This window comes from Rhinatrema bivittatum, chromosome 3, assembly GCF_901001135.1.
Source record: "Rhinatrema bivittatum chromosome 3, aRhiBiv1.1, whole genome shotgun sequence".
NCBI lineage: Eukaryota > Metazoa > Chordata > Amphibia > Gymnophiona > Rhinatrematidae > Rhinatrema > Rhinatrema bivittatum.
In genome coordinates this window covers 195,234,789-195,261,153 of record NC_042617.1, presented here as the reverse complement: position 1 = coordinate 195,261,153, position 26,365 = coordinate 195,234,789, and the positions used below count along the sequence as shown (strand labels likewise).

The 26,365-nt window shown below is 47.4% G+C and overlaps 1 protein-coding gene across 5 annotated transcripts in view; it reads left to right on the top strand.

Moving 5' to 3' along the window:
* LOC115087192 (glycoprotein endo-alpha-1,2-mannosidase-like) overlaps positions 1–26,365 on the top strand; it is a 109,437-nt gene that overhangs the window by 68,691 nt on the left and 14,381 nt on the right. For all 5 annotated transcript variants that reach the window (XM_029594057.1, XM_029594052.1, XM_029594056.1 and 2 more), the window contains exon 4: positions 251–327. In XM_029594057.1, the coding sequence (XP_029449917.1) occupies positions 251–327 (77 nt within the window). The remainder of the gene's footprint in view (positions 1–250; positions 328–26,365) is intronic.

The following is a 26,365-nucleotide window of genomic DNA, read 5'->3' as shown; positions in this document are numbered from 1 at the left end:
CAACACACTACGGATCCCTCTAAAACCTGGCTAACAAGGACCTGAAGTCTCATGACTAAGTATCACTCTTGTGCAATGGCTGAAACACCCTCCCTTGCAGGCACTGTGAGCACTGCCTCTGCAGCATTTCCAGCCCCAGGATGCTTGGCCTGGGAACTGAGCCCAGGTCTTGCCTGAAAGTGCCCAGCACTTGCTGCCAGGCAGGGCCCCCACCTTATTTGATAGTTCTAATAGAATTTTTCTCTTGCAGGTCACGTTCCACATTGAGCCGTACAAAGGTCGAGATGATCGCAGCATGTACAACTATGTGAAATACATTATAGACAAGTAAGTTGTATCTGTGGTCAATATAAGATGATCTTTGTTTTCACTTTTCATTTTATTTTTCCCATTAATTTATCAGCATTTGTCATAATGGAAAAAAAAACAAACCAGGAGAAAAATTAGTGGAAACAAATTACTTTTTTCCATTGATTTTTTTCTCCCTTTTGTTCATTATGATAAATGCTGATTTTATTTATTTATTTTAAAATGCTTATATTCCGCTGCTTTCAAAGTTTTCAAAATTTGATGACTTCCTGGTAAAAATAAAATAAAAACTGAAAATGAAGGTTGCTAAAGATGATTGACATTTATTTGCATGCTCTTCAACAACATGCACGATTCTTGTTTTAGCTGTAATGCAGTAGTGTTGCTGCATGTTTTGGGGACCCCTGGAGGTTTAGTGGCAATTATATTGACTATAGGTTTGTCGGTGCTGAATGTGCAGTCCCCAGTCTTATCTGGCTCATATTTCTCCAGCAAGTTTCCAACATTTGAATTAATTTTGTGCGTCTGCCTTTACTAAAGTTTGCAAACTCTTGTGTGATAACCCTCTGAAAGGGACTGGCATGGGCATGGTAGAAAAGAGAAATTTTAAAAGCTGCCTTTTGGGTCTTAATTTTTTTTTGTTTTTTTTTGTTTTGTTTAGCTATGTCTCATTTTTTTTGTGTTTGATATAACTGAAGGCCTTCGATGACTGGTGTGCAGACAGCAGGGCTGACAGTTATTCACAGCTTTAGCATGTTAGTGCTGTGGCTTCAGTTTGCATCTCTTTGTACTGCGGAGTAAGTGGAAAGTAAAAAGTTTGTAGAATCCAATCCAACTGCTATTGGAGCTTTAAATGAAATAATTTCATTTCATTTTTCTAGTTGCTGTGCATGTGGATTTTTTTGAGCCTGCCCTAATGTTCTCCCCATGGTTTTATTTGAACTTGCAAACGATTCATACAGGGCTATTGTCACTGGGCAGCTGCAGCAGTTTGTATTCATATAGTCAAGGGCTGGCCAACCTGTGACTCGTGAGCCACATGTGGTTCTTTCATGTGCAAAATGCAGCTCTTTTCCTCCTGTCCCTATGGTACTTGGGCATCATTGCAAAGGGGAGAAGTTGGAACTGGGAGAACAGTATAGTAGAGCAGAGAAGAGCCTAACAATTTACTATTCCAGTCCCACCCCCACAATCCTGTCCATAATCCACCCTACCTTCTACAGTGCTGGAAGAGTTGAATGTTGGGGAAAAGGTAAGGAGAGCCAGAATGTCATCTCCTTCCCATTTCTTTAATGTCAGCAATGGAAGCTGGGTTGTCTAGCACTTTGCAGCTCCCCAAGATGTTTACTGCCATTTGTTCTGCAGCAGGTGTGAGGGAATCAGTAGGGGTGTGCATTCGTTTCCTATGTATTTGTAATCCGCAACGTATAGGGCCATATTCATTGTATTCGCCGAATTGTTCGGCCGTCTAAAGGAGCCCATTTAAACAAACCCCCCACCCTCCTGACCCCCCCCAAAGACTTACCAAAACTCCCTGGTGGTCCAGCGGGGGGTCCGGGAGCCATCTCCTGCACTCATACCCTCGGCTGCCGGTATTCAAAATGGTGCCGATAGCCTTTGCCCTTACTATGTCACAGTGGCTACCAGTGCCATTGGTCAGCCCCTGTCACATGGTAGGAGCAATGGATGGCCGGCATCATCTTGTGCTCCTACCATGTGACAGGGGCTGACCAATGGCACCGGTAGCCCCTATGACATAGTGAGGGCAAAGGCTATCAGCGCCATTTTGAATACTGACAGCCGACGGCCCGAGTGCAGGAGATTGCTCCGGACCCCCGCTGGACCACCAGGGACTTTTGGCAAGTCTTGTGAGGGTCAGGAGGGTGGGGGGTTATACTTAATTCAATTTTAGCCAGGAAACAAATAAGAATTAACGCATGTATGTATCGGGGGCCCCCCTTGCCGAATGCAACGTATCTGCCCCCCGACGAATACGAATCCCGAATGCAACGTATGGCGTCCCTCTGCACATCCATAGGAATCAGAGCTATGGTGGTGGTGGTGGGGGGGGGGGGGGGGAATAGTAGTGGGAGATGGCTGACATAGGGTGCTGCATGAAAGCCATGTAAGAGTGGGCGTGGTGTGTAAAATAATATAGCTGGAGTGGAGCAGGCACAGGAGAGCTAGATATGAGGGTAGAAGAGGTTTGAGAGAACTGGGGAAAAGACAGAAGTAGAGGGTATGTGAAAGAAAGCCAGAGGTGGTGATGGTGGGGATGGCTTAAAAGATATTATGCTGGGACTGCTGAGAGAAATATTGGGGGGAAAGGGTATGGCCACAACATCCATGTCACTCCCTTGGCACATTTACACATATGCAAAGTCCAGTGGACCCTGAGGTTGCAGTGGCGCCAGGCCACTCAGCCTCCAGGATTGCACCAAAATCACCACATCTCTCCAGGACTCATTGTCCTGGAGGCATGTACTTTCAAATCTGGAATGGGGGATCTTGTTTCAAAGTCCCCCTATCCAAATTGTCCTAACCACGGGATGCATACACCCTGGGGTGGGGAGCTCAGGTGGATGGGCTCGGCATTTGGTCTCTGGTCTGCTCAAGAACACTTTTGTAAAATCAACGTCCGGGAGCTTTGGGCAATCAGACATGTTCTATGGGCTTTCAGAGCTCGGCTGTTCAACAGAGTCGTCCTGATCCACACCAACAACCAAGTAGCCATGTGGTATGTTAACAGGAAGGGAGAAACAGGACCGTACCCCCTATGTCAGGAAGTAGTCCAGATCTTGTCGTGGGCCCTGTCTCACAGGATGGTGCTCAGGGCCATGTACCTGGCGGAGCAGAGAATGTGATAGCGGACAGGCTGAGTTGAGCCTTCAATCCCTACGAGTGATCCCTGGACCCCAGGGGGTAGCGAATCAGATATTGTGCCTCTGGGGGAACCCGGACGTAGATCTGTTCGTGTCCCCTTGCAACATGAGGGTGGCTCAGTTCTGCTTCCTCTACAGTTCATCGGACACTCTTGCCCGTCACTGGGGCAAGGGTCTTGTGTATGTGTATCCTCCGATTCTCTTAGTGGCAAAGACTCTCTTGAAGCTTTGCGAGGAAAAAGGGAATATGATTCTCATAGCTCCTCATTGGCCGAGACAGATCTGGTTTCCATTCCTTCTGGAGTTGTCCATCCAGAGACCAATCAGTCTGAGGATTTCATAAGAATATAAGAACATGCCATACTGGGTCAGACCAAGGGTCCATCAAGCCCAGCATCCTGTTTCCAACAGTGGCCAATTCAGGCCATAAGAACCTGGCAAGTTCCCAAAAACTAAGTCTGTTCCATGTTACTGTTGCTATTAATAGCAGTGTCTATTTTCCAAGTCAACTTAATTAATAGCAAGTAATGGACTTCTCCAAGAACTTATCCAATCCTTTTTTAAACCCAGCTACACTAACTGCACTAACCATATAGTTTTAAATGTGCCACATGCTAACTTCATGGAGTGCCCCCTAGTCCTTCTATTATCTGAAAGAGTAAATAACCGATTCACATTTACCCATTCTAGACCTGTCATGATTTTAAACACCTCTATCATATCCCCCCACAGCCGTCTCTTCTCCAAGCTGAAAAGTCCTAACCTCTTTAGTCTTTCCTCATAGGGGAGCTGTTCCATCCCCTTTATCATTTTGGTTGCCCTTCTCTGTACCTTCTCCATCGCAACTATATCTTTTTTGAGATGCGGCGACCAGAATTGTACACAGTATTCAAGATGCGGGCTCACCATGGAGCGATACAGAGGCTTTTCCTAGCGTGTAGCAGATGGACTAAGGACCAATGGGTAGAGTGTGCTCCTGATAGCAGTTGGAGACTGATCAGATTTCAATCTGACGTCAGCCCTAGTACATATATCCCTGCGAGACGCCATGCTCTTCAGTATTTTCCGTCTCCATAGCAGTTCGGGACTCTATACACGCTTGCACAGCGTTATAGTATTCTAACCAAAGAAATCCAAACAAAGAAGAAAACTTACCTCTACAGATAAGCCCCGCTCTCCTGCGGTGATACCTATGGGTCCCTCCCCTAGTCGAGATTCCTGAAGTGATTTCCGCGATCCCTCTGAGGTAGGCCTCGGTCCGGCAGCCGGTTCCCGGCATGGACTTAGCCCCCGGCATCGGGTGCAGCTGAGAGGCAGCAGGTGCAAATTCGAGCGCGGAGGAGAAGGTATTTTTTTCCCTCTTCCCCCGCAGCCGTAGACTGCCCAGGATGAGACTGGGAGACAAGGTAAGGTAGAAAACTTCTTAAAAGTCTCCGGTCTCCGAGGCTCAAATAGCCGCAGATAGCCAGCCGGCGTAAGTGCTACCGGGTTGATCATCCCTACCAGGGCTAGACCCTGGTTCGATATGAGGGCCATCCCACATGGAGACCTTTCGAGGCGGTCGCCATATTGCCTGTGTGATCGCCATCTCCATTTCCATTCGATCACTGCCCTGTCTGCTAAATCGTTCTGTGCGCACAGAGGGGAACCGTGCGCACAAAATCTCTTGTGCACACCAGCGCGCAAGGGCACTGGGCGCTCACCCACGCGCTCAACTGTGCCGGGCGCATAAGTAAAACCCCGTGCGCAGAGCGGCGGGCGCATCTGACCTACATTCACAACTTCGCACCCGGAGCGCATATCTCAGCCTCCCGGCGTACGCTTGAATGCACAAACAGTTTCTTTCGGCGCACACAAACCATGGCACCACCGGACAAGAAGCTTAAGGCCCAGGGCCTCTGCCTAGCATGCCATATTAGAGCAGCGCAGCACGAAGAGGCCACGGCCTTGTGTACACAGTGTGAGGAGGCCCTGGGTGATCCAGCCCAAGGACCTCCCCAGCCAATACGGGGATCCGGTTCCACCGACAGTACACCGGACCTCGCTACTCCCAGCGGGAGCCTCCCTCAAACAGGGCTTCCTGGGGACGCAGTGCCTCTCAATTTAGACCCAGCACCTTTCTCCTGGGTAGAATTCTTCAAATGCCTACATACCTTCGTCCAAATGCAATCGGTGCCTATGATGACACAGCCACAGCCTTCCCCAGAGGACCCTAACGTCCCGGGACCCTCTAAACCCAGAGAAGTGCCTCGCCCGCCCCAAAGCCCCAGCTTTGGGGACACAGACACCTCGGATGAGGGTCAAGACTCCCTGGAGGAAGGAGAAATCCCTCCAGGAACGGAACCCTACTGAACCATGAGGCGGTTCTTCGCCAGAGACGAGCTTTCAGACCTCGTGGCGGACAGCTTGAAAGAGCTCGCTATCCCAGGCACAAGTGCTACAGGGGAACCGAAAACGAACCCCCTCTTCGAGGGACTCCGTCAGGCCTCCCGCCATTTCTCTTTGCTGCAAGCTGTCCAACAGCTGATTGACCTGGAATGGGGGTCTCCGGAGGCCACATTCAAAGGGGGCAGACCCTGGCAACCACATATCCCCTGGACTCCGCACCAAAAGATGTGCTGGCATTCCCCAAAGTGGATGCCATGGTCTGCTCAGTCACTAAGCGCACTACCATCCCAGTCGAGGGAGGAGCGGCACTCAAGGATGCCCAGGACAGACGTCTGGAATCCATACTCAAACAGTCATTCGTATCAGCTATGTCGCTACAGATTGCGGCCTGCTTCGTCGTGGTGACACGCGCTTGTTTATTAAAGATCAGGAACGCCACCAAACCCGTCAAAGCACTAGAACCAGGAGTATCATTCCTCACAGATGCGACCTCTGACTTGGTGCGCACTGCAGCCAGTGGCGTCTCGTCTGTGGTGACAGCCAGAAGGCAGCTCTGGCTCCGAAGCTGGTCAGCCAACGCGACTTCCAAGACGAGACTCATGAGAATGCCCTTTAAGGGAACCCTCCTGTTTGGAAGCGAACTGGAAAAGTTAGCCAACAAATGGGGCGAATCCCCAGTACCACGGCTACCGAAGGACAAGAACAAGAGAAGCCAGCGCTCCTCCCCCTGAACATCTAAGGGCAGGGGATCACAGCGCTTCAAACCATACAAAAATACATATCAAGCATCTCGCCCCGCAGGCAGGGGCCAGTCCTTTCTGAACAAACACAGCAGAAGGGGAGCCTGCTCTGGCCCAGGCCCTAGCCGCACTCCACAATGAAAATCAGCCGGCCCATCCACAGGAAGAAGCCATAGGGTGCAGGCTTGCCCTATTCTACCAAAGATGGGTCGAGATAACTTCGGACAAGTGGGTCCTAACCATCATTCGAGAGGGATATTATCTGGACTTCCAAAACATTTCTCCGGACAAATTTGTGAAATCTCCCTGCCACGACCTCTCCAAAAGGAGGGCAGTGGAAACCACACTGACCAAATTGCTCGCCTTAAAGGCCATAACACCGGTGCCCATGCAACAACAAAATACTGGGCACTATTCCATCTATTTTATCGTTCCCAAGAAAGAGGGTACGTTCCGACCCTTCCTGGATCTCAAGTCGGTCAACCGTCACCTGAAGGTCCCTCGCTTCCGCATGGAAACTCTGTTTGGTCATAAGAGCGATACAGCCGGGAGAATTCCTCACATCCCTGGATCTGTCAGAAGCCTACCTGCACATCCCGGTCCACCACGAGCATCAGCGTTTTCTACGTTTCGCGATCCTGGACCACCACTACCAGTTCCGGGCACTACCCTTCGGGCTTGCCACAGCTCTCCGAACGTTCAACAAAATCATGGTTGTAGTGCGGCGACACTGCAGAAAGAAGGAATCCTTGTACACCCATATCTAGATGATTGGCTGATCGGAGCAAAATCCCCAGAGGAAAGCCATCAGGCAACCAATAGAATCAAAACTCTACTGGAGAACTTCTGGTGGGTGGTCAACACAAACAAGAGCTGTCTGCAGCCTTCCCAATCTCTGGAATACCTGGGAGTCAGGTTCGACACCAGACAAGACAAGGTTATTCTGACTCCTACAAGGAGAACAAAGCTGATGAAACAGGTGCGAAACCTGTTAATCAGTCTTCGCCCCAAGGTGTGGGACTACCTCCAAGTCCTCGGCCTCATGTCATCCACACTGAAAATGGTCCCATGGGCAAGAGCACACATGCGGCCCCTACAGCGTTCCCTGCTGTCACGATGGAATCCGATGTCCCAGAACTACTCCAACTACAGCTCCCGGAGGAGGTTTGAACCCAGCTACAATGGTGGCTACAAGAAGACCACCTGAGCAAGGGAGTAAGGCTATCCCCACCGACCCGGATCCTGCTCATCACGGATGCTAGTCTACGAGGGTGGGGAGCCCACTGCCAAGAACTGACCGCCCAGGGGCAATGGGACAAGGAAGAGTTGGGATGGAACATCAACCAACTGGAAGCACGGGCAGTCATGCTAGCCTGCCTGCGGTTCAGTCACAGACTCCGGGGCGAATCAGTCAGAGTCATGTCAGACAATGCCACAACAGTGGCCTACATCAACCGACAGGAAAGAACCAGAAGCCAACAGGTGTCCCTGGAAATAGAACCCCCTTAATGGAGTGGGCGGAATCAAAACTACAAGAGATTTCAGCCGCCCACATCACGGGGAAAAGACAACAACACTGCGGACTACCTCAGCAGAGAGTCTAGACCCAGGGGAATGGAGGCTGTCGGTCACAGCCTTCCAGTTGATAGTAAACCGCAGGGGAACACCAGCCATGGACCTCTTGGCAACCCGGTCCAACGCCCAAGTTCCCAACTTCTTCAGTCGCAGACAGGACCCGCAATCACAAGGGATCGATGCCCTCGTCTAGATCTGGCCACAGGAAGTCCTGCTATATGCCTTCCCTCCGTGGCCGCTACTGGGCGGGATAGAACACCACAGGGGACCAGTACTTCTAGTGGCCCCGGACTGGCCAAGAAAGCCATGGTTCGCAGACATGCGAAGACTACTGACAGGGAACCCACTCCCTCTACCTCCACACAGGGATCTGCTCCAACAAGGCCTGATCCTCCGCGAAGACCCAACTCGATTCTCTCTTACGGTCTGGCCATTGAGAGGACACTCCTGAAGAAGAGTGGATACTCGGGGGAGGTGATTGACACTCTGCTCCGAGCACACAAGTTTTCCACATCTCTAACCTACATACGAATATGGAGAATATTTGAAGCCTGGTGTGAAGACCGTGATATCCTCCTGCGGACAATCAAAATCCCCACGATTCTGGAATTCCTGCAGAATGGCCTACAGAAGGGGTTGTCCCTCAACTCCATCAAAGTACAGGTGGCAGCGTTTGCCTGCTACAGAGCCAAGGTGGAGGGCGGAAGCCTAGCCTCTCACCCGGACGTCTCCCGCTTCCTGATAGGGGTCAAGCAGATCCGACCACCCCTAAAGTGGCCGGTACCCTTATGGAATCTCAACCTAGCCTTAGATTTCCTAGCAGGAGCCTCCTTCAGACCCACCCGCAGCCTGTCCCTCCGACTTTGAAGACTGCATTTCTAGCGGCAGTCTGTTCGGCCGTCACATCTCCGAGCTCCAAGCACTGTCCTGTCGAGAACCGTTCCTCAGGTTCACACCGGGATCCATACAGCTACGTACGGTCCCCTCCTTCTTACCAAAAGTGGTTTCTCACTTCCATCTAAACTAAACCATCTCACTACCATCGCCGGATGAGCATTGGGATTCGGAGGAATCTCACCGCCTTCGCCATCTTAACGTTGGAAGATTCCTAATCCGATACCTGGAAAAGTCGGAATCCGTACGAAAGACGGACCACCTCTTCGTCTTTCACAGCGGGAAGAAATAAGGGGAAGTAGCCTCACAGGCAACCCTAGCCGGCTGGATCAAAGAAGTTATCAAGGCGGCCTACGTAGAGGCAGGCAAACCTCCACCTCTACAAGTCAAGGCCCATTCCATTAGAGCCCAGGCAGTGTCCTGGGCAGAAACCAAAATGCTGTCACCCGCCGAGATCTGTCGGGCGGCGACATTGTCCTCCATACCTTCTCTAGGTTCAATCGCCTGGATGTTCAGGCTCGGGAGGACACAGCATTCACAAGGGCAGTAGTAAGTGGGCCACGGGCAGCCTCCCACCCAGTTCGGGAGTAGCTTTTGTACATCCCATTGTTCCTGAGTCCATCTGCTACCCACTAGGAAATGGAGAAATTACTTACCTGATAATTTTGTTTTCCTTAGTGTAGATAGATGGACTCAGCATCCCGCCCACGGCTGCCGACCGTCACGGAACCCTCGGGGGACAAACACGGGTAAGCCAAGCTTTCCTCTAATTAGGACACCCATACCTACCGGGTGTCGGCATTTTTCGGTTGAGTACACTGGCGGTCTCCAGCTATAACCACAACAACCAGTTCAAGTTAATCAAGTTAACCAACTTATGCAAGTTAATCAAGTTTTATTTTATTTATTTATTTATTTAAGGTTTTTTTATACCGGCATTCATGAAGAGTTCACATCATTTTTTTATTTTTTATTTATTTATTTAGAATTTTTATATACCGGCAATCATGAAAACATATCTTGCTGGTTTACATAAAACAGGGGTGCATTATATACATAAAAACTAGAACTGTGGTGACCGAAGGTACAGTTACATTTAACAAGGGTAGCCGAACTTGGAGAGGAAGAAATAGGAGAGAATAGAAATAGTTAAACAATAAACAATCATGTCGGTTTACATAGAACATAGAACGGTTTACATAGAAAGTTAACCAAGTTAATCAAGTTATTCAGTCACACATATATCCACAATTGCTTTTCGAAGAGAATACTGAAGAGCATGGCGTCTCGCAGGGGTATATGTACTAGGGCTGACGTCAGATTGAAATCTGATCCATCTTCAACTGCTATCAGGAGCACAATATACCCATTGGTCCTGAGTCCATCTGTCTACACTAAGGAAAAAGAAATTATCAGGTAAGTAATTTCTCCATTATGACATTTTTATTCACCATTCCCTTTCTAATAATTCCCAATATTCTGTTTGCTTTTTTGACTGCCGCAGCATACTGAACTGACGATTTCAATGTGTTATCCACTATGACACCTAGATCTCTTTCTTGGGTGGTAGCTCCTAATATGGAACTAACATTGTGTAACTATAGCATGGGTTATTTTTCCCTATATGCATCACCTTGCACTTATCCACATTAAATTTCATCTGCAATTTGGATGCCCAATTTTCCAGTCTCACAAGGTCTTCCTGCAATTTATCACAATCTGCTTGTGATTTAACTACTCTCAATAATTTTGTATCATCTGCAAATTTGATTACCTCACTCGTCGTATTTCTTTCCAGATCATTTATAAATATATTAAAGTGCGGGTCCCAATACAGATCCCTGAGGCACTTCACTGCCCACTCCCTTCCAATGAGAAAATTGTCCATTTAATCCTACTCTCTGTTTCCTGTCTTTTAGCCAGTTTGTAATCCACGAAAGGACATTGCCACCTGTCCCATGACTTTTTACTTTTCCTAGAAGCCTCTCATGAGGAACTTTCTCCCTAGACAAGCAGGATGGTAGTCCTCACAAGTGGGTGACATCATCAGGATGGAGCCCAATCACAGAACACTTCTTGTCAAAGTTTCTAGACCTTTGACTGGCACACTGAGCATACCCAGTATGCCACCAACCCTTCATCCAGTAGGGGCCCCCCTCAGTCTCTTATTTTCCGTGCAGCAGTTGCTTCGTGGTTTTCAGGAGCCCTGTGAGATTTTCCTCACAACTTTACTCAACGGAACTTTTCAAAACTTTTTCTAAAAAATTACCCTATCAGGGGTTCCTCCTCGTCGAACATCGACAGTCGTTAACATCTTTAAGTTTTTACTTGCTTGCTTGCGGTCAGTATCGACGATACTCTCACCGGTGCCCGAAGTCCACCGACCGCGCGCCGAGTTTATTTTTTTAAAAAAAGGAAACCGGCTTCAGGAAGTGCCCAGAATGTCCAAGGACTATGTCCATTATGGACCCGCATAATGTATGCGTTTTATGTTTGGGGCCTTCGCATGACGTTCAGATGTGTACCAGTTGTGCCCAAATGACGCTGAAGGGCCGCCGGGCCCGCTTAGAAAAAATGGAACACTTGTTCCAATCTAAGTGTTCTGCTCCGCTACTCCAGCTAAGAGTACACCAGCTTGGAAGACATTCTCAACTCCATCACCTTCCACTTCTCAGAATCATTGAGGCACCGGCGACCGCCAATCACAGTTCCTCTTGTTCAAAAGCATCGACTTCTTCGGCGCCAGAAAAAGACCGCGCCGAGCACCGAGAAGCATCGGTATTGGAAAGATACTTCCTCTGGTGCCGGCACCAACAAGACATCGGCATCGATTGAACCACCGACGAAGTTCCATGGAGAGGAGCACCTATCCTCCTCTGGACCCGGGACACTGAGGTGATCCCCACCAGCAATGGTGCCGGGAGCCGAGATTCCACATACTGTGGACCCTCCGGCGACGCCTCTGGAACCTCCAACCCCGGAAGCGGTGTTACCTACACCAGGTTTCCGGGAGGAATTGAACCAGATGGTTCAAGAGGCAGTTCTCCAAGGAATCAAAGGATTCCAGTCGCCACTGGCACCGACTCCCATGCCGAGGCTCGACCTGATGCCTGCTATGCTGGCTCCATTACTGGATCGCTTGGATACCCTTATAGGCGCTCTTCCACAGGTCCCATGCCCTCCGGACCAATGATTCTCTCGATGCCACCGGTTCCTCCTCTGCCATCGACACCAATTCCTCTCTCATCGGACAATAAAGACTGGGACCCATCGCTGGCGGACCCGATACCGGGTCCATCCAGTGTTCTACCACCCCGACATCCTTCCAAAGCACCAATACCATCGGTGCCTCCACCGACCTCGGTACCTCCTCCATCGGTTCCTTCGGTGCCACCTCCAGAACCGACTGGATTAGGACTTCTTCCACCATCAGAGGAACTGCAAGGTGCAGGAGACCAGCCTTATGATCCTTGGACTGATGATTCCTCTGACTCCCAGGATTCTGAGGACATCCCATCAGAACCTTCACCTCCTGAGGAGAGACTGCGCTCCCCTCCAGAAGACCTTTTATTTGCAAGCTTTATAAAGGAAATGTCTGAAACCATTCCCTTTAAGCTGCAAACTGAAGATGATGCCAGACACAGGATGTTGGAGGTTCTCCAATTCGTGGATGCCCCAAAAGAAGCCATGGCAATTCCAGTTCACGAGGTCCTCCTTGACTTATTGAATCGTACCTGGGAATACCCAGCTACAGTTCCACCGGTAAATAGAAAAACTGATGCTACTTACCTAGTCCAATCAGCTCCAGGTTTCCAGAAAAATCAGCTTCCCCACCACTCTCTAGTGGTAGTATCTGCTCAGAAGAAAGCAAAGAGATCCCGGCCTCATTCTTCTGCCCCGCCGGGCAAAGAGCAGAAATCCCTGGATGCCTTTGGATGAAAAGTATTTCAAGGGTCTATGCTGATGGCACGTATAGCAGCCTACCAGCTATACATGACCCAGTACACTAGAAACCTGTGGAAGCAAGTGCAAGATTTCTCAGACACTCTGCCGGAGGAATTTCAAGAGGGTCTAACTTCCATTTTCCAGAAAGACCTGGACGCTGGGAAACACGAGGTGAGAGCTGCCTTCGACATCTTTGACACCGCCTCAAGAGTGTCAGCAGCGGGCCTAAGTGCCAGACGATGGGCTTGGTTAAAAGCGTCGGACTTGCACTAAGAAAGATTGTCAGTCCTCCCTTGCACAGGGGAGAACTTATTTGGGGAGAAAATACAAGAAACATTTGCACAACTCAAGGATCATCATGAGACTTTGCGACAACTTTCTACTGTTCCCTCTGACTTTTCATCCACCACAAAAAGGCAGTTCAGAAGGGATCCCAGGAGGCTAACCTACAAAACCCGTAGGTATTATCCTCCCCCACCTCAGTCTCGTCCAACCAGGCCCTATCAGAAAGGTCAATCTCGCCAACACAGACCTCCCAAGACCCAACTAGCTCCGCAAACGGGTCCTGCATCAGGTTTTTGACTCCCTTCTAGAGAGCAACAGCCAACCTCTAGCAAATTTTCCTGTAGGAGGCCGCTTGTGCCACTTTGCAAACATATGGCCCACAATCACAATGGACCAATGGGTCCTTTCTGTAGTAACTCAGGGTTACCATCTAAACTTCCTTACCCTTCCACCAGACTCCCCATCTCGTCCTGTGTGGAGAACAACCAACCACTCTCCCATTCTCGAGAAGGAACTTCTAACCCTCCTCCGCTCCAGTGCCATAGAACCGGTTCCCACGGTTCAGCTAGGGAAGGGATTCTACTCCCGTTATTTTCTAATTCCAAAAAAGTCAGGCGGCATTCGACCTATATTGGATCTACGTGCCCTAAACAAATATCTACGCAAGGAAAAGTTCAGGATAGTAACCCTAGGCTCCATGATCTCCCTCTCCTCCAAAAGGGAGATTGGCTTTGCTCTCTAAATCTTCAGGAGACATATGCTCAGATAGCAATAACCCCTCCACATCGAAAATACCTAAGATTCTTAGTCACCGACATTACCAATACCGCGTGCTGCCCTTCGGCCTCGCGTCAGCACCATGTGTGTTCACAAAATGCCTAGCAGTAGTAGCCGCTTACCTACGACAAAAAAGCATCCATGTCTATCCCTATCTAGATGATTGGTTACTCAAAGGTCCATCCAAGGAAGTAGTTCTACACTCCCTTCATTTCACTCTTCAGATACTACAATCCTTGGGGTTTCTAATAAACTATCCCAAGTCCAATCTCACCCCATCGCGTACCCTCTCCTTTATTGGGGCAGATTTAGACATCAGGCAGGCAAAAGCGTTTCTCCCAAGGGATCGAGCGCGCATATTATCCACCTTGGCCAAATCAATACAAACTTGCCGAACCACAACAGCTCGTTATCTCTTAACCTTGCTAGGTCACATGGCGTCCACGGTCCAGTTCACCCCAATGGCTCGTTTAGCCATGAGAGTGTCACAATGGACATTAAAAACCCAGTGGTCTCAGTCATCTCAACATATGTCATCTCAACATATGTCCCACATTGTCCACATCACCAAACAGCTTTGTCTGTCACTAGTGTGGTAGATCCAGGAGTCCAATCTTCTCATAGGACTACCATTTCAGTCTCCAGAACCTCAGATTACGTTAACCACAGATGCCCCCAATCTCGGTTGGGGAGCCCATGTAAACAACATGCAAACCCAGGGAACCTGGTCCGCAGCAGAATAAGAACATAAGAAAATGCCATACTGGGTCAGACCAAGGGTCCATCAAGCCCAGCATCCTGTTTCCAACAGTGGCCAATCCAGGCCATAAGAACCTGGCAATAACCCAGAAACTAAGTCTATTCCATGTTACCATTGCTAATGGCAGTGGCTATTCTCTAAGTGAACTTAATAGCAGGTAATGGACTTCTCCTCCAAGAACTTATCCACTCCTTTTTTAAACACAGCAATACTAACTGCACTAACCACATCCTCTGGCAACAAATTCCAGAATTTAATTGTGCGTTGAGTAAAAAAGAACTTTCTCCGATTAGTTTTAAATGTGCCCCATGCTAACTTCATGGAGTGCCCCCTAGTCTTTCTACCATCCGAAAGAGTAAATAACCGATTCACATCTACCCGTTCTAGACCTCTCATGATTTTAAACACATCTATCATATCCCCCCTCAGTCGTCTCTTCTCCAAGCTGAAAAGTCCTAACCTCTTTAGTCTTTCCTCATAGGGGAGCTGTTCCATCAGAGCAATCTGATACGCCCTATTTGCTTTCTAGGCTTCCTATCCAACGAATCAATCCTGATTTAAACCGATAACCAAGTAGCGATGTGATACCTCAATAAACAAGGGGGCACAGGCTCTTATCTGCTATGCCAGGAGGCAGCACAGATCTGGGCCTGGGCTCTCTCCCATTCCATGCTACAGAGAACAACCTACCTGGCTGGCGTGGACAATGTGATGGCGGGCAATCTCAGCTGGACCTTTCATCCCCATGAATGGTCCCTAAATCCCACTGTAGCAGACAAGATATTCCACCAGTGGGGCAGACCACACATAGACCTCTTTGCATATATTCACAATCACACAGTAGACAATTTCTACTCTCTACACCGCAGCCACAAGACACCACCACAGGATGCCTTCGCCCACTCGTGGTCAACGGGTCTTCTATATGCCTACCCTCCACTTCCACTCATCAGCAAGACTCTTGTGAAGTTACGGAATGACTGGGGCATAATGATCCTCATAGCCCCTCACTGGCTGCAACAGGTTTGGTTTCCCATCCTACGCGACCTCTCAATTCGACAACCAATTCTCCTGGGCACAGATCCAACTCTGATAACACAGAACAACGGATCATTGCGTCATCCGAACCTCCACTCTCTGTCTCTGACAGCATGGATGTTGAAAGGTTGATACTACAATCCCTAAATCTTTCAGACACTATATCCCAGGTACTCGTAGCTTCACGAAAGCCTTCTACTAGGAAATCTTATCGTTCCAAATGGAAGAGATTTTCCTTGTGGTGCAGAATGAAGGAATTAGATCCCTTTTCCTGTCCCACAACAAGGTTCCTAGACTACCTCTGGCACCTCTTGGAGTCTGGTCTACAAACTTCCTCCATCCGAGTGCATATCAGCGCCATAGCTGCCTATCACAAAGGCATAGGAGATGCTCCAATATCAACACAACTCCTTGTAGGGCATTTTCTGAGAGGCTTGCTACAACAAGCCTCCATTGCGTCCTCCGGTTCCAGCATGGGACCTTAATATTGTGCTGGCACGGCTCATGAGACCTCCGTTCGAGCCCCTACACTCCTGCAGGCTACGACATCTCACTTGGAAAGTGATCTTTCTAGTTGCTATAACATCAGCTTGCAGAGTCAGTGAGCTACAAGCGCTGGTAACATACCCACAGTAGACCAAATTTCTTCACGATCGTGTGGAACTCTACACTCACCCTAAATTCCTACCAATAGTAGTTTCTGATTTCCACTTAAATCAGTCCATAATACTTCCTACCTTTTTTCCAAGGCCTCACTCACAGCCAGGTGAGCGGGCTCTGCATTCCTTGGACTGTAAACGTGCGCTTGCCTTTTATTTGGACCGCACTGCAGCCCATAGGATGTCCACCCAACTGTTTGAACAGACCCTGTCCACCTGGCTGGCGGACTGCATTTCTTTCTGCTACCAACAAGCAGGCCTTCCGCTACAACAACGCGTAAAAGCGCTTTCAGTAAGAGCCATGGCAAAGTCAGTAGCGCACCTCCGTTCTGTACCTCTTGCTGACATCTGCAGAGCTGCCACATGGAGTTCCCTCCACACCTTTGCAGCTCATTATTGTCTCGACAAGGCTGGCAGACAGGACTCCATCTTCTGCCAGTCTGTCCTACGTAATTTGTTTCCAGTTTAACAACCCAACTTCCTTCCTGTGACCCACTGTGAAGTTCAGGCTGCCCTCATATCCAAAACCACCCTCCTTGTTGTGCCTGTTGCACGTCGTTGGGTGCTTTTGGTTTACTCTATTTGGGCATCCTGTAGCTCGCTATTCACCCACATGTGAGGACTACCATCCTGCTTGTCCTGGGAGAAAGCAGAGTTGCTTACCTGTAACAGGTGTTCTCCCTGGACAGCAGGATGTTAATCCTCAAGAAACCCGCCTGCCACCCTGTGAAGTTGGGTTCACTTACATTTTATTTTTCGCTCATACTTTTTGCTACAAACGAGTCTGAGGGGGGACTCCCTACTGGATGCAGGGTTGGTGGCATGCTGGGCATGCTCAGTGTGCCAGTCAAAGTTCTAGAAACTTTGACAAGAAGTGTTCCGTGATTGGGCTCCATCATGATGATGTCACGCACATGTGAGGACTAAATTCCAGCTGTCATGGGAGAACACTTGTTACAGGTAAGCAACTCTACTTTGTCAAATGCCTTCTGAAAATCCAAATACACTACATCTACTGGTTCACATTTATCTACATGTTTATTAACTCCTTCAAAAAAGTGAAGCAGATTTGTGAGGCAAGATTTACCTTGGGTAAAGCCATGCTGACTTTGTTCCATTAAACTATGTCTTTCTATATGTTCTGTGATTTTGATATTTAGAACACTTTCCACTATTTTTCCTGGCACTGAAGTCAGGCTAACCGGTCTGTAGTTTCCCGGATTGCCCCGGGAGCCCTTTTTAAATATTGGGGTTACATTTGCCACCCTCCAGTCTTCAGGTACAATGGATGATTTTGATGATAGGTTACAAATTTTTACTAATAGGTCTGAAATTTAATTTTTGAGTTCCTTCATAACCCTGGATTATATACTACTCTTCAGTTTGTCAGTCAGGCCTGCCATATCTTCCCCCAACATCCTCTTCCGTAAATACTGAAGCAAAGAAATTGTTTAATCTTTCCGCGATGGCCTTATCTTCTCTAAGTGCCCCTCTAACCCCTCGATCATCTAACGGTCCAACTGACTCCTGCTCAGGCTTTCTGCTTCGGATATATTTTTAAATGTTTTTACTATGAGTTTTTGCCTCTACGGCAAACTTCTTTTCCCAGATCTCATCACACATGACCAAGGCAGGCTGTGGCATCCCAACATCCAGACTCTGTTGCTTACAGCCTGGATGTTGAGAGGCTAATCTGCAGCTGCTTAATCTTTCAGAGAATTTGTCTCGGGTCCTGGTAGCTTCCAGAAAGCCTTCCACTAGAAGGACTGACGTGGAGGAGGTTTTCCATGTGGTGTGAGCAGAAGGTCATAGATCTGTTCTGCCCCACACAAAAACTACTTGATTACTTTCTATACTTATTGAAAGCTGGTTTAAAGACCAACTCCGTTAGAGTTCATCTCTGTGCAGTTGGCGCATATTACCAAAGTGTTGCTGTATAATAGGCCGTGAACCTGTAAACACCGTGGAGAAGTTTCACCATTAATTCTACCCTCTTATTACAAATTGAGATCTTATGTACCTTTTTTTTTACAAATAGTCCTCCAGCTTTAAGCATTCAAGTCTAAGTGCAGCTCCTCATGCCACTGTGCCTCTAACCTAAGAGCTGGATCCCTTTCCATTTGGCATTCCACCTCTGCTTTATAAAACTTTGAAATTCCCCTCCGTGACATGTCGTCTTTGACCATAACGTTTTCTACTGTATTGAGCACCTTCTGTTCCCATCCCTTTCTCCTATAGTGTTCCAGTTCCTCCATTAACCTTTGATAGAAGGACACTGACTCCCTTGGCATTTCATATTCCCAGATCTCTCATCCCTATCCTGATCACTCCCCTGACTCAGCTCCTAGGTCTAACTCTTCTCTCAGTGACCCTATTTAATTCTCAATCCCTGACAAAAAAGACTCATATCCTCAACGACTATCTCTTAGACTGTAATCCTGACGTCTGCGCCATCACAGAAACCTGGCTAAAAAACTCGGATATAGCGCTAATCAATCAATTACCTACCCACAAATACTACTTTTTCTCTATCCACAGACACAAAAAACGAGGGGGCGGCCTGTTACTAGCCACCAAGAAAGAACTCAGACTAATATCTCATACAATCAAGACAGAATCCAAACTAGAACTAGGTTTATTCAAATCTAATCATCTGCAAGTCTTACTAGTTTATGCCCCCCCAGGAGTATTGGAAGCAGACGCCTCCCCCCTTATTGAATCCATCGTTAAACATATCAACACTGACTCTCCTACCATAATCCTGGGAGACTTTAACATACACTTTGAAGCCACTCACCATGCACCCAACTGTGAAGCCCTCCTCACCGCCCTCAATGCTATGGGATTCACCCAGATCGTCAACGGACCCACACATAAAGCAGGACACACCTTGGACCTTATCTTTATCAACTCTAACTTCTCCATCACCAAGGATCCGGCTTGTACCCCCATCCCCTGGTCAGACCACTATCTGATAACAACCACCCTCACCTCAAATAAACAGACACCCACCACCCACCACCTCTCCTCCATTCACTTCAGGAAATCATGTGCTTCCGACACACTCGGCGAACAGCTCATTAAGGATCTCAAAAATATAGATCTATCCAACCCCAACACAGCGGTGCTCTCCTGGCACAAGATCTCAGAAGCTGTAGCAAATAAGCACTGCCCATCTATCTCGAAAAGAATTAACCCTTTAAAAAAAGGAAATCAACCTTGGTTCTCCAATGAACTCAAACAGATAAAACAAGAACTACGTCACAAGGAAAACAAATGGCGTAAAGCCCCTTCCTCCTCCACGCTTTCATCATACAAAGGAACCTTACATCATTACAGGTCATCAATTTTAAAATCAAAAAAAGTTTTTTACGCCTATAAAATCCATGATCTCCAATATGACGCGAAGGCTCTCTTCTCATATGTGTCTCAAATCACAAAGTCACTACCACCACCGATCCCAGACGAACAAGCTCAATCCAAGACAAACGAGCTAGCCATTTTCTTTCAGCAGAAGATATCAAACACGCTCTCACTCCTCCCACCCAATAACAACACCCTCGCTTCATTTACCAATACCCATATGCTTAAGGGAGCCAAATTAGACAACTTCGAATTAACTTCATCTAAAGAGATTGAATCCATTCTCAAGAAGCAGAAACCATCCAGCCAACCAAGCTACTCCTACTCATACCAAACACAATTTCCGGACCACTGGCCAACATCATAAACTGCTGCTTAACCCAAGGTTTGTACCCAAACATCCTAAAAAACGCCTCTCTCAAACCCCTCCTTAAGAAACACAACTTAGACCCTAGTGAACTAGCTCATTTTCGCCCTATATCAAATCTTCCATTCTTAGCCAAAATCACAGAAAAGGTGGTTAACACCCAGCTCTCAGAGTATTTAGAAGATTACAATATACTATATCTTTCACAGTATGGTTTCCGCAAATCACGCAGCACAGAAACCCTGCTCATCTCCCTAACTGACCATATTATTATGGGACTGGACAAAGGACACTCTTTTCTTCTAATCCTCTTAGACATATCAGCGGCATTCGATACTGTCAACCACGCCATTCTCCTGAATCGTCTATTAGACATAGGCATCTCAGGACAAGTCTACAACTGGTTCAAGTCTTTCCTTAGCGATAGAAGCTTCAAGGTCAGAATAAATAATAAAGAATCACCACCAACAAATTCATCACTAGGAGTACCTCAAGGATCCTCCCTGTCCCCCACCCTTTTCAATATCTACCTCCTCCCCCTGTGCCAACTGTTAACAAGTCTCAACCTTATTCACTACATTTACGCAGATGATGTGCAGATCCTGATCCTCATAACGGAATCCATTACCAAATCACTCTCGATCTGGAACAACTGCCTACAATCTATCACTAGTCTCCTCAACAGTTTAAATTTGGTCCTCAATGCTAACAAGACTGAACTCCTCCTCATTTCCGCCAACCAAGACAACTACCAGTCACAGACCCAACATAACCACGCCCTCACTCATACTCAGGTTAGAGACCTCGGGGTAATACTTGATAACCGTCTTAACCTAAAGAGTATGATTAACACTATTACCAAAGACTGCTTCTTCAGACTACAGGTATTAAAAAGACTCAAACCTCTCTTATATTTCCACGACTTTAGGACAGTTCTTCAATCCTTGATATTTGCCAAAATAGAATACTGCAGCGCACTCCTCACAGGACTACCCAGCTCAACCATTAAGCCGCTTCAGATGATACAAAATGCTGCTGCCAGAATCCTAACAAGCACCAACCGGAGTGATCATATTACACCCATCCTCCGAAATCTACACTGGTTACCAATCAACCACAGAGTCCTACACAAATCTTTATCTTTAATTCACAAATCCATCTACGATCTCCTTTATCTCGACCTTGAAATTCCATTAAAACTCCATACTTCTAATAGGCCAATGAGAGAAATATCCAAAGGAACACTACAAGCCCCTCCAACCAAAGCCACGCGACTCATTGCATCCAGGGACCGAGCATTTTCGACAGCAGGCCCAGCTATCTGGAACAACCTCCCTGCTGAACTCAGGCTGGAACCTTGCCTGCTAACTTTTAAGAAAAAACTCAAAACGTGGCTGTTCCGCCTACCCAGAACCCTGGGATACACATTAAACGTTATCTACTCACGATCAATTATACCTCCCCTCCTCTGATTACCTGGACAGCATGGATACCAACTCTAACATGTGGACTAACTCTAATCTGAACTATCTCTAGTCCGGAATTTCTTATTTCTCCTTTTAACTTAACTTTATCTTTTTTCTTCAAGCTACCTAAGCTTCCAAGTTCACGGTCCTCGTTTAATGTAACTTTGTCTCTTCCTTTACCTAGTTATTTTTACCCCTGTTCGATGTAAACCGTCCTGATATGGTATTTAACCATGAAGGTCGGTATAGAAAAATGTTAAATAAATAAATAAATATTCCTCCTTGAAGTTATGGAAGAGTGTAATTGTGCATTCTCCTGTTCCCACAATTGTACAAGGAATTTTAATCCTTGTTTCCACCATTCAGTGACATCTCTGTGGAAAGTAGTACTTGGCAATCTAAGGTTATGCCTTATAGGCATAGTAACTGACTGTGCCTGTGAGGGGAATCACAGATTCTTGCATATTGTTTTCCAAATCATAATGGTATGTGATATATGAGGGCATGCGTGAGTTGTCTTGTATCCACCATGTATCAACGCAGGCTATAAGAAAAGCAGTAGAAGGTCTTGCCATCCCGTCATTTGAACCTTCAATGAATATTAGGGTGTCAGCTGGTCTCTATGAAACCAGGGCAGTATGCCTGTCAACCCTGCTGCCCAGTAGTACCCCTGCAAGCAGGGTAGCGCCATCCCCTCCCCCCCCCCCCTCCCAGCTTCCTTAGGCCTCCATAGCTTCCTAAATTTAATGAGCACCTTCTTATTTTGTTATATAAATTTTCTCAATGCCCCTTGCAACGAAGTAGCACCCCCACCCCTCGGTAAGTAACATGGAACATGCTGAAATAGGTATATTAATCTAGGAAGTATATTCATCTTCAAAACATTTATTCTTCCGAACCATGAAAGAAATTTATCATCCCATGTCCGCAAATCCTTCTGTATACGATCCACAATTGCTGCATAATTGTATCTATATAGGTCTGTTGGCTTCCTAGATACCCAAATTCCCACGTTTTCATTGTGTGTTGTTGGCATGTACCTGCGCACCTCATTGTGAATCCACTGTCGTGTTTCCCTGATGGGCGTGTGTGTGACTGGATGGTTCCTTGAATGTGCATCCTGTGCAACCAGGTTGGGTGGTGTCCTTTCTGGATGCTCACCTTGGGCACCTAGCTTGGGCGTTTGTTTGAGTGTGTGTATCTGGCACACAGTTTGTGTGCCTAGTTTAGACGGGTATGATATGTGTGTACTTGAATGCAATTTTTTTTGTGCACCGAGCTTGCATGCGGTTGTTATACATGGATTTCTGGCCGTATGCCTATTAGGGATGTGAATCGGATGATCGATCGTCTTAACGATCGATTTTGGCTGGGGGGGGGGAAATCTGATCGTCATGGTTTTTGTTTTTTTAAATCGTAAATCGGGGGAGGGCGGGAAAACCGGCACCCTAAAACCCACCCCGACCCTTTAAAATAAATCCCCCACCCTCCCGAAGCCCCCCAAAATGTTTTAAATTACCTGGGGTCCAGTGGGGGGGTCCCGGCGCGATCTCCTGCTCTCGGATCACGGCTGCGTTAAAAGAAATGGCGCCGGTGGCCCTTTGCCCTTACCATATGACAGGGCAAAGGTAGCGCCGGCGCCATTTTGGTTCCTGTCACCCGACGTCACGAGTGCAGAAGATCGCTCCCGGACCCCCGCCGGACCCCCAGGGACTTTTGGCCAGCTTGGTGGGGCCTCCTGACCCCCACAAGACTTGCCAAAAGTCCAGCGGGGGTCCGGGAGCGACCTCTTGCACGCGGGCCGTATTGCCAATATTCAAAATGGCACCAGCGCTACTTTTGCCCTCACTATGTCGACATAGTGAGGGCAAAAGTCAAAATGGTGCCGGCGCTACTTTTGCCCTCCCCCCTCCCCCGATTTACGATTTTTTGACGATAAATCGGGGGAATTGTTATTGTATCGCGGCTCTAACAATTTTTGACGATTTAAAATATATCTGACGATTGTTTTAAATCGTCAAAAAACGATTCACATCCCTAATGCCTATACCCATCTGAGCATATTACAACAACCGTTTCCGGGCTAGTATTCCATTTATTTTGTCATGCCCAAGAAGGAAGGGTCCTTTTGACCTATACTGGATCTTGGGGGTGTCAATCGTCCTTTGCGAATCACTCATTTCAGGATGGAAAAGGGTGCAGTCTATCCTAATGGCAGTCAAACAGGGGAATACCTCACGTCGCTGAGAACATCGACAATTTCTTCAGTTTGCCATTCTTAATCTTCCCCACCACTTCCAGGCTTTGCCTTTTGGTTTAACCACTGTGCCCAGGATGATAGCGGAGGCCTTATGTAAAGATGGCATTCTAGTTCACCCCTATTGGGATGATTGTTTGATTCATGCCAAGAGCATGGAAGAGAATCTTCGCACTTCTTGCAAGGTAGTTTCCTGAACATACCCAGATCAGTCCAGACAATTTGGTTTTATTCATCCCAACCAGCAGATGGAGATAGAGAACATAACTTTGGGCACTACCACATATATGAGAGTGCCACCTGCAGGCCCTCAGTATTTCTCTACCTCCAGCAGATGGTAGAGGTGCTAGACCTGCAGTCCTGATTGCTTGGATATTTTGAGGACATTCTTCATGAGGGTCCGTCTCCATTTTGTCTTACGGTTTGGCTATTGAAAGGGCTTGGATTTTGAAGCGCCTACTGTGATTTCCATCTTCCTTCGGGCCAGGAAATTTTCTACTCCCTTAGCCTATGCTGGGGTTTAGATAGTTTCAAAGCCTGGTGCTCTGAGCGAGGCTCTCAACTTCTAAAGTTGGATATTCCTTTAATTTTGGAATTCTTACAGAATTCTTTGCATAAGGATTTGGCCCTTAACACCTTAATTTCTTCCTGGAATTTTTGGCTGGTCCGACCTTTCAGCTGCTGCACACTCTTTCCTTACAGCTACTTACCTTGAAGTTGTCTTGTTTTTCTGTTTGGCATGTCGGGTTTCAGAGCTGCATGCTCCTTCTTGCCATGAGTTTTTTCTGCGTATGCCTCCAGGAGCAGTTCAGCTTCGGGCTGTGCCCTTTTATTTGGCAAAAGTGGTTTCAGACTTTCGTTTGAATCAGTCCATTTCCCCACCTTGGACAGTTTGCATTACTTGGAGGAGATTAAAACTATCCAAAAGTCAGATCGCCTGTTCATGCTCCATAGTGGAAGTGAACAGGGAGCACCCGTGACCCGGGCAATGATAGCTCGTTGGATTAAAGAAGTCATTACAGCCTCTGAAGTTACTATGCAGAAACAAATTAGACCACATTCCATGGAGGCTTAGGTGGTATCGTGGGCGAAACTTAGTTTGGTTTTGTCTGCTGAGCTTTGCCAAGAGGCAACGTGCTCATCTTTCCATACCTTTTACAAGCACTACCGTTGGATGTTCAGGCTACAGAGGCTGCCGTGTTTGCGTGGGTGGTATTGACTGGACCTCTGGTAGCCTCCCGCCCTTTCGGGATTAGCTTTGGTACATCTCACTAGTGGGATTGACCTGCTAGAATGCAGAGGAAGGAGAAATTACTACTTACCTGGTCATTTCCTTTCCTTTGAAGGCAGGTCAATGCCACACCCGCCCTAGGCTGCTGTTTAAATTATGGTTAGCTGTTTCAGGGCAAACATTTCAGAATGTGATTCCTGCTCTTCGTTGAAGACTGGTAAGTGGCTTTTCTAGTCCCTTAGTTTAGTGCATATGTTACTACTTTTGTCTGAACTCAGTGTTCTTGTTGGGTTGGAACCATGAGTGGTTGGTTGTTAATGATAATGTTCAAGTATAATCAATTTGTTCACAGTTTGACTTTTCCAGTGAATACTGGCAGGCTGATGACAGGATGAGACTATATATCTATGATAACAGCTTTTGCTCCATCTGCTGGCAGAGGTACATTACCCATTGGTGGGATTGACCTGCTTTCATTAGAGGAAAGGAAATTATCAGGTAAGTAGTCATTTCTCCTTGTTTTTTGATATCCTGCTACTCGATGCCCCCTTTCAATATCTATCTGTGGGTCTTCCAATCTGGTTGTGATACTTCTCTCAGGAGCTGTTCTATAAATTCTCGCGTCTCCTGGCCCTCCATTTTTTCTGGCATTCCCACCACCTGTACATTAGCTCGCCGGGATCAATCTTCCAGATCTGTTACCTTTTCTTCAAGATTTGTTACCTGCTTCTTAAGGGTCAACAGGGAATTTGCTGTTGTGGATTCCCAGTCTTCTATCTCAGACACTGTTCTCCAGCCCATCAAATCTTGGTCTTACCACATCTGTATGCTCTTTAAGCTCTGTTATGGACATTTTTACGGAGCTCATTTCTTTTGCCACATCTGCCCTTAGGCTCCGGATCTCCCCTGGAATTTGAGCTATCATTTCTTGGCCTGATTCAGGGACCTCTATTTCACTACTGCTCACCCTTTCCTTCCTACCTGCGCCTAGGCCCTCTGCCTCTCCTACTTCACATTCGCCGGCTATTCGTCCTCCACAGCACAGATTTTGCTCCCAAACAGTACCAAAACAATTGTGCCTCTTTCTCCCAGATTCTCAACCTGTTGTGTAGAGGTAATTCATAGCGTTAACAGGGGGAGTTTATGGAATTGACCCTGGGGTATTCAGAGTTCTAACAAAATTCAGCCATGTTCCCTGTACGTACCAGGATCAGTCCAGGACACCTGGGTTGTGACTCCGCACCAGTAGGTGGAGACAGAGCAAAACTTGTGGGCGGAGCCATATATAAGCCCCTGTGCCAGTCACAGCCCCTCAGTCTTACTCTGTCTCCAGTAGGTGGTGCAGGTCTAGTCACAGCCTCTGAGTGGCCTGAGGACTGATAGTTGGTTAGTCAGGGTCATGGTGGTTTTATTGGTTTCAGTTTATCGG